Genomic DNA, 13,050 nt, shown 5'->3' with positions numbered 1-13,050 from the left:
CAGAGTACACTTGAAAAAAATCTGAAAGCAAGGTACCCGGGTGGCCCAGTCATTAAGCGTCTGCCTTTGGTTCTGGTCATGATCCCAGGGTACTGGAATGGAGCCCTGCATCTGTCTCCCTGCTCAGTGGGGAGTCTGCTTCTCCCTCTCCCACACCCCTGCTTGTGTTCCCTCTCTCGCTCTCTCTCTCTGTCAAATGAATAAATAAAATCTTTTTTAAAAAAAAATCTGACAGCATTTTCAATAAAGAAACTTAAAAAAAGAATTTTCCCCCCAAACAAACAAAAAACATGGGACAGAAACTTGCTGAAGAATAAAGTACACCTTGCAGCGAGACAAATGGTTAACACACACAAATAGCTTCCAAAATAACTTTTATTACTATATAAAAACAAGTCAAGAAAAATAGATGCGTATTTTTTTCTACAAAATTATAAAATATTTGGGCTACTTCATATTTTTCCAGAAGAAGGCAAATTTAAACACAGTAATCTTTTCCACTTCAGAGTTTTCAGCTATCTCCTAAGGGATAAAAAATAATAGTTGTGTTTTTTTTTACTGTACTTTCCTTATGTGCAGCTCTGAGACATAGCAGTTACAGTGTTCTGTCAGAGTTCTCTACGAAAGGGCATAACAAGATAAAAATATTCTATCACACGGCAATAAAATTAGCATAACACTTTACTCCTTTCTTTGAGCTTTTAGATCTGGCAGTTGTGGTCAACCGGTATGGTACTGCAATTTTCGACTCAGCAGGGAAAAGAGCCTAATTAAAAACAAGACATTCTCTTTATTTTGTCCTTTAAGAAAACAGAAACCACTTGTCAGTATTCCTGAGAAAGTCCAATTGCCTTCTTTGTCATTTGATTGTAAGGTCTGAGATGCTGTTTCGAACTAGCGGCTTACATGAAACCACACAAGTCAAGGGAAGGAGAGTTTCTGAGGGTGAATTCAGTCTGACATAGAAGCACAGGAAACTGTATGCCTTTGAGAACATTAATTCAAAAAGCATATTCATTTGAGTTTCTCAATAAATCCTTCCAGAGAAAAGGCTTTAGTGTTGATTTAGATGAGTGTTAAAATAAAGCTCCGCGCACCCCCAACCCCTGAAATTAGATTATGGGGTAAGCCAAGCCAGACTACCTCTCTTGATGATAAAAGCTATAATTACTTGGGAAGATTTCAATCACTGTTTTGGAAATGATACCTAAGGCTTTCTTCTCCCTTCTTTCTTTTTGTGGACTTTTTAATGAGATATTTTGGGGAGAGATGGCTTTAGGTAGGAAATACCAGCTTTTGAAAGATAAAGGTACAATTACCATTAGAATAAAAAGCCCATTAAAAGAAGAGTCTCGGAAAGGTTTTCTAGATATATTTTACTATGCATTGTTTTCATAAAGGTTGAGAGAGAAAGAAGTTCCTATAATATCTGTAAGATTGCTCTCACATTAGCCCACAAGAGAGAGAAAATAAAGGGCTGAGATGATGGGTGCTCAAATACTTTGCAATGGAATAGAATATTCTCATGCCAAATCCATAATTAACTTTTCACTAGTAACCTCTTCCTTGGCTTCAATCATTGATACTGTCACTGACCCCTTCCCCTTCCAAAAACTCCGGAATTTGGGGCACCTTTATAAAAAGAAACATCCATTAATCAAAAATATGTTTGTGTATGACAGTGCAATTATTACTTTCACCTGACACCAAAATTGTAGCATGATCTACCCATATTGAATTGTGCCTACTACATGCCAGGTACTGGGCTGGGCACTGAGCATACTTATGACACCATTACCAATTTTTGAAATAGAATTAAATAGGAAGAAAAGAGTATTTTGGCAAGGGAATCTTCAATGGTTAGCCGTCAAGTTTAACCGATATGATGGAGTGAAGCTCATATTCAGTCTATGGAGGTAATTACCACTTAACTTAAAAGGAACTCCACTAAGCACCAAAAAGGTTAAATGTGTTTGGTGTAAACTGTAACGTTTTTTACCCACATTAAAATGCTCCAGTTTAAAATCACAGGGAAACAAACAAACAAACAAACAAAAAACCCAAATGAAAAGCATCATTTCAGCATAGGTACTACTCTGCGGGGGGGTGGGGGGTTGTTTTGTTTTTTAAGATTTATGTATTTATTTTAGAGAGAGAGCACGCACATGCGCATACACGTGAGTTGGGGGAGGGGCGGAGGGAGAGAATCTTCATGCAGCTCCCCGTTGAGCACAGAGCCCAAGGGGGTGCTCCATTCCACGACCCATGAGATCACAACCTGAGCGGAAATCAAGAGTCAGACACTCAACTGACTGAGCCACCCAGGTGCCCCAACTCTAGGTTTTAATTTAAGTCGACCCCGAGTCTAGACAGCGGTCTCCACGCTCGAACGAGGTCACCTATGAGTCTCAATTCATACTGAGAACCCAAAGCTCCAGATGTCCCCAAAAACTCCACCAACATCAGGAAGGACCTTAGCTGTTGCCACTGGGAAGGGCAGACCATGAGGTGAGTCTCCCTAATACGCAAACCCAAAGCTATTCAGCAGCTAAGATGCTGAAGAACAAAAATTGTGATTGATTAATCTTGAAAGTTACAGCTGTTTTTGCCCAAATCTTTCTTTGTTACCAAGACACAATTTTAAGATCAAAGAGGTCTCCAGGTGGGCCACGGCTGGTCGGCAACGGTGGGGTGCCATGATCTATTTTCAGGTACAGGTGGACCTCTTTTCTTGGTTGTTTGAGGAATCTGCCTTGGAGGAGAGAGCCAGAAGTTACACTTTAACAACACCATTGCACTCCAGCAACTTGGGGGTATCCAGGGGTGAGTCAGAGTAGGCACAAACTAGTATCAAACAGAAAATGTAGCAGAGTGAAGTGATTAGGGTCACGGACTGAGGAGTCAGACAGTCACGTGTCAAACCTCAGTTCTGCTACTGATGAGCTGTATGACCTTGGGGAGAGTTAATAACCTTTCTCACCTCCAGATCTCCCAGTGGTTAAAATAGAGATAATGATAGTATAAAGTTTGAGGACTGAACAAGTTAATATTTGCAAAGTACTTAAAAGAGTGTCTGGCATGTAGTAAGTGCCACGTAAGTACTTTTTAAAATAAAAACAGCAACTTGGGGAGTGCTTAACTCAGAGGGTTAAGCCTTTGCCTTCAGCTCAGGTCATGGTCTCAGAGTCCTGGGATCGAGCCCCGGTATTGGGCTGAGCAGGGAGCCTGCTTCCCTCTCTCTCTACCTGTCTCTCTGCCTACTTGTGATCTCTCTGTGTCAAATAAATGAGTAAATAAAAAACAAAAAAACCCAGAAACTTGGGAAAAGTGCCCTTTGAGGTGTGGAGAACAGTTTATGCTACGTACACTTTCAGGCATGGTCCCTACTAATTAGGTTTTGGAGTCTGGGTTAGAAAGTACAACAAACCCAAGGAAGCTTTGGGATGAAGTGGAGTTTTGGAAAAAACTTTCAGATCTGACAAGAGATTTCTTTAGCTACCACTGCTCCAAAATGCTCTAATACAAATGCTGGTCTCCAGGGCCAATCTGAGCCCAAATGAGTAAGGGGGATAGATAGCAGGGGGTAGTCACTGGGAGAAGGGAACCAGTCACTTTCCTGAATTTTTCTGCACTCTACTCCTTATCTGTGTAGCATAAACCCTGCCCCAGATCTGATTCCAAAACGTTAGGATTGGGTTCCTGGAATTAACAGGAAATGACTTCATGACAAGAGGCCAGAGATGCTGCCAACTGATGACATTTACCAACTGAGACACATTTTTGGTTTTGTTTTTTTTAAGTTTTTTGTTTGTTTGTTTTGGAGAGACACATTTTGATTATCCGTTCTATGTAAGGCACTGTGCTAAATGTTTTGGTCCATGACAAGAAAGAAGTAACATAACCACCATTGATATCTTCTACTATTTATACAGATCGTCTCCTTTCCAATTCAGGTAAGATCATAGGCCTCAATCCATACAAACTCTTCCAAGGAATCCTACTTTATGATTAAAATGAATATCGACTGCAGAGCTCAATCATCTTGGGGCTAAACAGGAGAAGTTAAACTGGAGAGGTGGTTTTTAAAAGTGAAGTTATCGGGCCACATATCTACAACATTTTACATGGTGGACCTCTGTCCAACCTCATCAGCAGTGAAGTTTCTTTTCTTTGCTGAGGCTTCGTGGTTTAATTTTGAATCTGGTGTGTCCACATTGCTAAAGTTGACGGTTAAGCCTTCCGCTCCCTCTTGAGCACCTCCGTTTGGCTGAAGCAGGACAGAATTTGGTTCTTTAGGACGTTGCCATTGCGGTCTGGTGACTATCCAAAAAATGAGCGCCCCATAGAGTACAATCAAGAGGCCGAGGGTATTTGTGAAAACACCTTCTGGTGGGAACTTACTGTATCCAGAACTATTCCTACAAAAAAGAGAGAGTGTGTTCAATTACAAATAGGGCGATCCAGCCACATGTCAAACAGTCTTGAATTTATCTGCTCAAAAATGCACACTGGTACCCCTTCTATAAATTTCCTTAAAGTTTGACGTTAAGGAGAAACTTAAGTTGTGCCAAAATAACTCAATTGAAATAGCATGAAACTGTTAAAAATGGTAAGTATGAAAATACTATAGCAACCTGGAACACCTAGAGCACTTAAAAATTGGAAAAAGCATGATATAAAAATGTATGTATACCATAATCATAATGAATTTAAAAACATGCACATCAAAAAGATTAAAAGGGCATGCCTAACTTCAGTAGTTGTTTTGTAAGAGTGATACAGGTTTTTTGGACTTTTTGATCCTTCTTCCAAGCATTATTAATGCTATATCACATGTGTAATACATTTTTAATTTTAAAAATTTTGTTACTTTAAATTATGCTTTTCCAAGGAACAAGTATTTAACATTTTATAGCTCAAATAATATAATTAGGAGAACTATGCAACTTACAGGGCAAATAACAGTTTCTCAGTCACTCCCATAAGCGCTGCAGCAATCACCGTTCCAAAGATGAGGAGCCCAGAGTAGACATGCATGGGCATGACAAGTGCTCGGAGGGAAAGCGGAGCCCAAGGAAGCAGAAAGATGAAAACCCCTATGAGAAGCTGAACATCAACAAGTACAAAGGTTATCATTTAATTCTATGTTTTAACGAATTTTAAAATTAGTACTGTAAAAGCAATTATGTGCAAAAGGAAGAACCCTCCTACAGAGCCAAGGGCATAAGATGAAAGGTACATTTCCACACTCCAGTTCCACTACTCAAAGGCAACACCTCTTACCACTTTCTCAAGTAACCTTCCAGAAAATCTTTATGCCTGTACAAGCCTGTGTGTGTGTGTGTGTGTGTGTGTGTGTGTGTGTGTGAAGACAGAGAGAGACTTTTTAAAGTATAAATGGTGGGACAGCTGGGTGGCTCATTGGGTTAAAGGCTCTGCCTTTGGCTCAGGTCGTGGTCACAGGGTTCTGGGATGGAGCCCCACATTGGGCTCTCCGCTCAGCAGGGAGCCTGCTTCCCTTCCTCTCCCCGCCTGCCTCTCTGCCTACTTGTGATCCCTGCCTATCAAATAAATATATAAACTCTTAAAAAAAAAAGTATAAATGGCATATTACTCTACATACTTGTTCTGCATCTTGCTTTTTTCCCTTAATAGCATATCTTGGAGATCTTTTCATGTCAACTCATGTGCATCTGGTTTGTTCTTTTTCATGGCTACTGTTCTAGTAATTTACTCAATTCTCTCTCTATGAATGTTCCTGTTTCTAGATTTTTCTGATCATTAACAAAGCTACAGTGAACATTCTGGTATCTTCTTGTTTGTTTTTATCTATTTGCTTATGGTTGCCAAGTAGAAAAGGAAATAAAAGATTTTCAAGTCACTAAAAGCAGATACAATAGGACACATTCAGTTCAGCCTAAAACAGTATGTGCTGAGAAGTTGACAATTTTGTTTTATGAGGAAAAAATGAATCCTGCAGAGTCCATTTGCTTGACAATTAAAGCCCTAGTAGGATGTTTCTCTGCAGAGGATAGCAAGATTCTTATGGAAATGAATTCAGGTGACACTTCCAGTTTGTTCTGTTTTGTTGCCTAGATCAAGGATTAACTATTCTCCTCTCCCCAGGAGAATGAAGATGACCACCGAGCTGCTGAATTTAAAGGGCATTTTTTCAGGTGCCTACTTTGGACCCACCACCCAAAGAAAACAAGTATAAGAGGGGAGAACAGGAAGAACACAACATCACTGTTCATCTTTCCCGAGATCAAAGGACTAATGCGGGGGGCACACCAGAAGAATAATGGCAGAAGGAGTCTGAGACCCTAAAACACATTGAGGATCAGCTTCTGGGACATGGTAATGAACGGAAGTTAAAAAATGCATGCGATCGTCTGGTGTGTCTATGTTGTTGTCCACTTAAGGCCACAAATGCCTCGCTGTACGAGAAATGGTACAGAGGGTCCCCTTCCCTCTGAGGCGGTTCAGAATGCTGCTAATTCTCCTTCAGTGAAGTTTAGTGATTGTATTAGTATCAAAGGGCAAGCATCCTGATGTACAGGTTGTGCCTTCATATGAAAAGAGAGCTCAAGTAAGTGGCCACCAAGGATTTAGCGCATCTACACTTGTGTGAGTAAAGTCACCACACCTTTTCTGTGCGTGGGAATAGGTATTTTCCATATTCCTGTTCTCCTGACTCTTCATCCCTAAGATTGTATATTCTCTTCTTTCTTTCAGGACTTACCATGTGTATCTCTTATAATCCTGTAGGGCTCAATGATCAAAGACAGTGGGGTACCAGAAATAGGCTTACAGGACCCCAGGGGATTTAACTCCCCTTAAATGTTACTTTCACCATTAAAAAATATATATATACATATATATATGTATATATATATTTTTTTGGCAAAAGAAAATTACCTTTTAAAAAAGATTTTATTTATTTATTTGACAGGGAGAGACACAGGGAGAGAGGGAACACAAGTCTGGGAGTTGGAGAGGGAGAAGAAGGCTTCCTGCTGAGCAGGGAGCCTGATGTGGGGCTCCATCCCAGGACTCTGGGATCATGACCTGAGCCAAAGGCAGACGCTTAACGACTGAGCCACCCAGGCACCCCAAGAAAATTGCTTTTAAGAGGAAAAGGAAAAAACTGCAGAATGCTTCACTTTGATTAAAAGTGTTCCAAATGATGCAAGTTTATAATAACTTATAAAAATTTATAATTTAGAATAATCATTCTTTATTTCCTTTTTGCCTTCCCATCTTACAAGTACTATGGTAGCTTGAAACCCAGCAGACTGAAACAAAATCCCTCTGTCCTTTTAAGTCAGTGGTTCTTGAAGACCTGAATCAGAAATGCTTGTGCCTTTCTTTAACGAGATACTTGGGACACATCCAGAGCTGCTAAATAAGAACTCCTGGGAGTTGGGCTCAGCAATCTGCATTTTAACAGAATGCCCAGGTGATTCCTAATACATGTGAAAGTCTGAAGATCACTGTTTTTGATTCACTTACATTGGTTCAGAAATATGGGTTAACTGCAGTCTGGAAAATCCCTAACAGTGAAGGCGGTGGAATCTTCCATTACCTTCAGTCTCAAACACGTATTAAGAGCCAACTATGGGCAAACAAAGTGCTCCAGGGTTTAGAAACCATCACCTGCAGAAAACTGTTCTGCACCACACTGGAGTTCTTAAGAGAGCTAAAGAAGAATAAAATCTCATTAAAAAATTATTATTTAGATATTAAAGTGAAAGTGTAGTATGACCCTAATTTCCTAAAGGAAATAAGCCAAAATATAATGATACCTCTAGATTATGGCATTATCAATGACTTTGGTTCTTTTTTTTTCTACATTTTATAAATTTTAAAGTTAATATGTAGTCCTTTTATAATTGGAAATAGACAACAAAAGTTTACTTTTAAAGTTCCTATACCAAATACCTAGGCTTTCTCAGTTAATTATTAATTATTATTCGCTCACAAATGTAATTTGCTACTCCAGTTTTATCTCACATATGAAACAAATGAGTTTTTAAAAAAAGATACATGTGAACTTTGAGAGCTAATAAAAGCTTTTATTTGCCAACATCATTGATGAAACCAGGAAATATCTGCCTAGCTAGCTTCTGTATTCGGTATGATTTCCTTTTTCTTTTAACTGTAGAGGTGGATTTAATGAGCAATCAAGTGATTGACAGATGGAGGTCCTCTCCGTTTCTCTATTTACGTACTCACTCAATCCTGGATTGAAAGCACATATTCCTGGGGCCCATCCCTAGAGTTTCTGATTCAGCAGGTCTGGAGTGGAACTTCAGAATCTGTATTTCTAATTTCCCTGGTGATGTTAATGATGCTGTTCTAGGGACCACAACTTTGAGAAGCTCTGTCTTGGGCCATTTCCAAGTTGCATTCTTCAAATATAAAAGCATGTTTCTTCCAGGGATTAAAAAATATAGTCAGCACCAACTAAAATATGTTCACAGTTTTTTATAAAGAGAGATAACACACAAAGTGAACACTACGTTCTCCCTGTCAGTATTGCACATCTCCTTGCTGCGCTGTCTGGCATCACGACCACGTGGTGATACCCCAGCACTGGCTCAGCCATCTCCAAGACTACCTCTGGTCTGCTAGGTACTACTGAAGTAAATCACACAGCGAATGACGTCACTATAAATCATGGTTATGATGCTCACAGCTATGAGCACTTCAACACTGTTCAATAATCCTTCAATGGTCCGATTTCTCAGCTCGTGCTCCAAGTTTCCTCTTCCTCAAACTATTCGCTGTCCTGTGTGCCTTCTATCGGCAGATGATTTTATTACCATCTCATGGGAAAAACAGAGTCTCACTTTTCTGCCACCAAATCAAACAAACCAAAAAAGCACCCCAAGCCAACAATTCCTACTTTCTTCAATTACAGTACAGTTGCTATTCAATTTTCCAGCTGGGCTTGGCAACCTGCTTCCTGAAGACATAGCTATAGATTCACTCTAGCATTTACAACCTCTCCTTCTCTACTGGGGCCATCCTGGGAGCATTTTGACACACCAGAGCTTCTTACAACGAAAAAAAGTAAAAAAAAAAAAAAAAAAAGAAAGAAAGAAAGAAAGAAAGAAAACGAAAAAACAAACACCTGCTTTGACTCTCATCCTTGTCCAGTTGCCATCCTCTCTCGCTCCTTGCCTTCTTAGCCAAACCTCCTGAGCTGCCTAATTTTCACCTTCCACTCTTCTTCAATCTGCTGAAATCCGGATTCTGTCCTCCAAGAAAATTGCTCTCCAGGGTGATCAGCGACTTCCAGGTCACTCAATCCAAAGAACAGTTTTCAGACCTTATTTTCGTTGACTTTTTAGAGCATCTGACACTCCTCAAGCCCTCTGCTTCCCCTCTAATGTTCCCTTTCTCATCCCCTACTTGCTCAAGCCTGCAAGTGACTTTCATCCCATATTTATGCTAACTTTCCAAATCTCGTTAATTTCATCTCTGAACTATCTTTTGAAACTATCCACTTTGGTCACTGCTACTGCTACATTCCAGGCCACCATCCTTTCTCATTTGAAACTCTGTAAATACTTTCAAGCTCGTCTATCTACCTGAAAGGAATGAAAAGGAATCTGACACAGAACTCCTACATATCTTCAAGGAAAAGAAAAAGAAACCCTCATTTTTCAAATGGACAAAAATTACAAACAGGTATTTCTGAGAAGAGAAACATGAGTAATCAGCCTCCAATTCATCTACCGTACTCCACTCCAGGTAGTCTGACCTCCTTGTTCCTCAAACAAAACAAACTTTTACCCACATACGGTCCCATTCCCCTATAATATGTCCTTTTCACCACCAACCTCATGACTTCACGTTTTGGTTTGATTTCCTTTATCCCCTATATCATATGAGAGCTCTCTCAGAACACTCCATATCCACCTTATCTACCAAATAGGGAAAGACCAGTCTCCCTTGTAAGTTGCATGAGGGCAGAAAGCATGTTTCTTTGTATCCATGCTTGTCTTGTGGAACAACACATACCCTATAGCCTAGCAAGGAATCTAATACATAGTAGGTAATTTAGTTTTGTTGAATAAATGGATGGACTCATGAACAAAATTTCATTGACACAAAATATATGTTCTCAACCACGAAGGTGCTTAGGATCTATAGTAGAAATAAAATTTAAAATGCCCTCTTCGGGTCAGAAAGGACCCTTCCGTAAGACTTAAAGTTCTAATAACAATAATTGACTTGTGCCAATCTAGTATGCTAAGCCCTAGGTTGGGCATTTCCATGTATTATTTGGCTTTGATTATGATGTTGTGAAGGATATATCAAAAGCCTTAATTTATAGTTGAGCAAACTAGGTTCAGAAAGATTCAATAATTTGTCTTAAGGTCACCAGTGACAAATGGATGAACCTGATTCAAACTGAGGCCTCCTTGATTGCAAATCCCATGTTCTTTTTTTTTTTTTTAAGATTTTATTTATTTATTTGACAGAGAGAGATCACAAGCAGGCAGGCGGGGCGGGGGGGAGGAAAGGGCGATGGGGGGGGGGCGGTGGTGGGCAGGCTCCCCGCTGAGCAGAGAGTCTGATGTGGGGCTCGATTCCAGGACCCTGAGATCATGACCTGAGCTGAAGAGAGGCTTTAACCCACTGAGACCCCCAGGCGCCCCAGCAAATCCCATGTTCTTAAACACTACTTGCTCTCTGGATCTGAGTGAGAAAGAAGCAAGGGGTTAGATTTCCTCCTGCTAACAGAAGTCATAAAGTTGTGAAATGACCTTTCTGAGAAGCCTAGTTAGCACACAAATAAAACAACAAAAGATAAGAGTTTGAGTATTTCAGAGAGCGAAAGAATCTTGAGACATTTAAAATATTTTTAATTCACCCAAGTTTAACATTAGAAAAATCTACTGAATTGATTATATTAATAGATTAAAGAAGACGAGCTTTTAATTGGTCTCAAACAGCATGCTTCTGAACCCCCAGGCGGGCCTATGAGCACATATTGCTGGGCCCTCACCACAGTTTCTGATCCAGCCATCTGGAGTGGAACCTGATTTTCTGGCTTATTTTGACCTCAGGGGAAAGGAAAATCTCGCCAACAGATTATCAAAATGAAATAAAAAAAAATAGTCTTAAAGAAAAAAATTAATAGATTTGTTTCATTAAAATTGAGAATTTCTATTTATCAGAAAATACTAATAAAAGAGAAAATAAAAGCTTCAAACTGGAAGATATAGATAAGCAATACATATAAATGAAAAGGAATCTGACACAGAACTCCTACATATCTTCAAGGAAAAGAAAAAAAAACCTCATTTTTCAAACGGATGAAAGATACAAACAGGTATTTCTGAGAAGAGAAACATGAGTAATCAGTGAAATAAACATTAAAACCACAAGAAGGCTTTATTTTATACCCACTAGTTTGGCAATCATTAAAAAGTTTGAAGAGGATACGTGTCGGCAAGGAGGTACCATACGGGAACTCTTAAATGCTGATGGCAGGAACACACTGGGATCAACCAGTGTGGAAAACAATTTGGCATTTCTTTTTTAGGCTGAGTATATAATTTTACTCATAAATATACGCCCAGAGTAACCTTTGCCTATGAAAGCTATTGTATATAAATGTTCAATATAGCATTGTTTGGAACAAAAAACAACTGAGAGGGGCCCAAACATCTAATAGCAAAGAATGGATAAGTAAATTCATGATATATTTGTACAATGGGACACAAAAATAAAAATGAATATAGCTAGAGGAATCAATATAGCTGAATCAGCAGAATTTTAAAAAGTTGCAATAGGATACAAATATTACAAGACGTTTTTAAATAGTAAAAAAGCAAAACTAAACAACGTATTACTTGGGGATTCACAGTATGACGTAAAATTATAGAGAAAAACAGGGAATGACAAAAAAACCTTCTGGGAATGTTATCACTGGGGGTTGGGATAGGTAGAGAGATATGGGATCGAGGTAGGAGTGGGTAGAGGTTCTATGTTTTCTAAATTAGGTTGCATGGTGGAAGCACCAGTTAATTTTATCATGATCTTGTAACTTTATCAAGATCTGTAATTTCTAAATACATACAATAGGGTTTTTTAAAATTCAGAACCCCAAAGAGCTTTCATTTATATGGATTGTGTGTATTGACATTTACCATATTAGAAATCAAAGCTGAAACTTCTAAAAATACTTATTCATTTAACAGTGATAATAAATTCTCTATATATTTACACAAATAACATGTCTTGTGGGAAAATAACTATCTTATGTGAAACAAAAAAATAGTGAACTGAGTGGTGCGTTGGCAAATCATTTTAAGGTCTGGTTCAATAATGGGTAATTGGTTTCCTCTATTTGTCTCTGCATTCAGTCTTATGGGATAGCATATATTATGCAGCCTCTGGAAAAGTCCTCTGAACTCTTGTGAGAAACTGCGACAAAAACAAATACCATCTTAGTCTTATGAAAAGTACTATGAAAAGAGCAATGCAAATAACTGGAAAAGAACTTGAACAGAAAGAGCACCTGAAAAATCTTGGTTCCACTCGCCCAGGGTTCCTTGGACCAGACTTTGAGAACTACTCTAAGAGGATGCCTTGGAAGCAGAGAGAAGGAATACCTCAGAGAGATGAAAAGGAAAAGAAAATATGGGCACCTGGGTGGCTCAGTGGGTTGAGCCTCTGCCTTTGGCTCAGGACATGATCTCAGGGTCCTAGGATTGAGCCCCGCATCGGGCTCTCTGCTCGGCAGGGAGCCTGCTTCCCCCTCTCTCTGCCTGTCTCTCTGCCTACTTGTGATTTCTGTCAAATAAATATATAAAATCTTAAAAAAAAGAAAATATGTGTAAGCAAAATCTGGGAGAAGACTCTCAAAAAATTTCAGCTTAATTTCCTCCTTGAAAGGGTAAACGAAGGATCTCTGCTTGGCAGGGGAATCATTCCTGTGTTTGTTTTCGGGGCTGTGGAATTGGGCAGGGGGCAGGCAGCAGATTAGATGATCCAGGCTGGTCCAACCCTGGGCCCAAGTGCCTCAGTCAA

At 39.4% G+C, this 13,050-nt stretch overlaps 1 protein-coding gene across 1 annotated transcript in view; it reads right to left on the bottom strand.

The window, feature by feature from the left end:
* Positions 1 to 357: 357 nt before the first annotated feature.
* LOC123950742 (plasma membrane ascorbate-dependent reductase CYBRD1) overlaps positions 358 to 13,050 on the bottom strand; it is a 37,344-nt gene continuing 24,651 nt past the window's right edge. The window contains exons 3-4 of the mRNA XM_046019088.1: positions 4,952 to 5,106; positions 358 to 4,418 (exon numbers count right to left, since the gene is read on the bottom strand). Coding sequence (XP_045875044.1) covers positions 4,121 to 4,418; positions 4,952 to 5,106 — 453 coding nt within the window. The 3' untranslated portion in view covers positions 358 to 4,120. The remainder of the gene's footprint in view (positions 4,419 to 4,951; positions 5,107 to 13,050) is intronic.

This window comes from Meles meles, chromosome 9 (assembly GCF_922984935.1).
Source record: "Meles meles chromosome 9, mMelMel3.1 paternal haplotype, whole genome shotgun sequence".
Taxonomy (NCBI): Eukaryota; Metazoa; Chordata; class Mammalia; order Carnivora; family Mustelidae; genus Meles; species Meles meles.
This window is presented reverse-complemented; position numbering and strand designations above follow the sequence as displayed.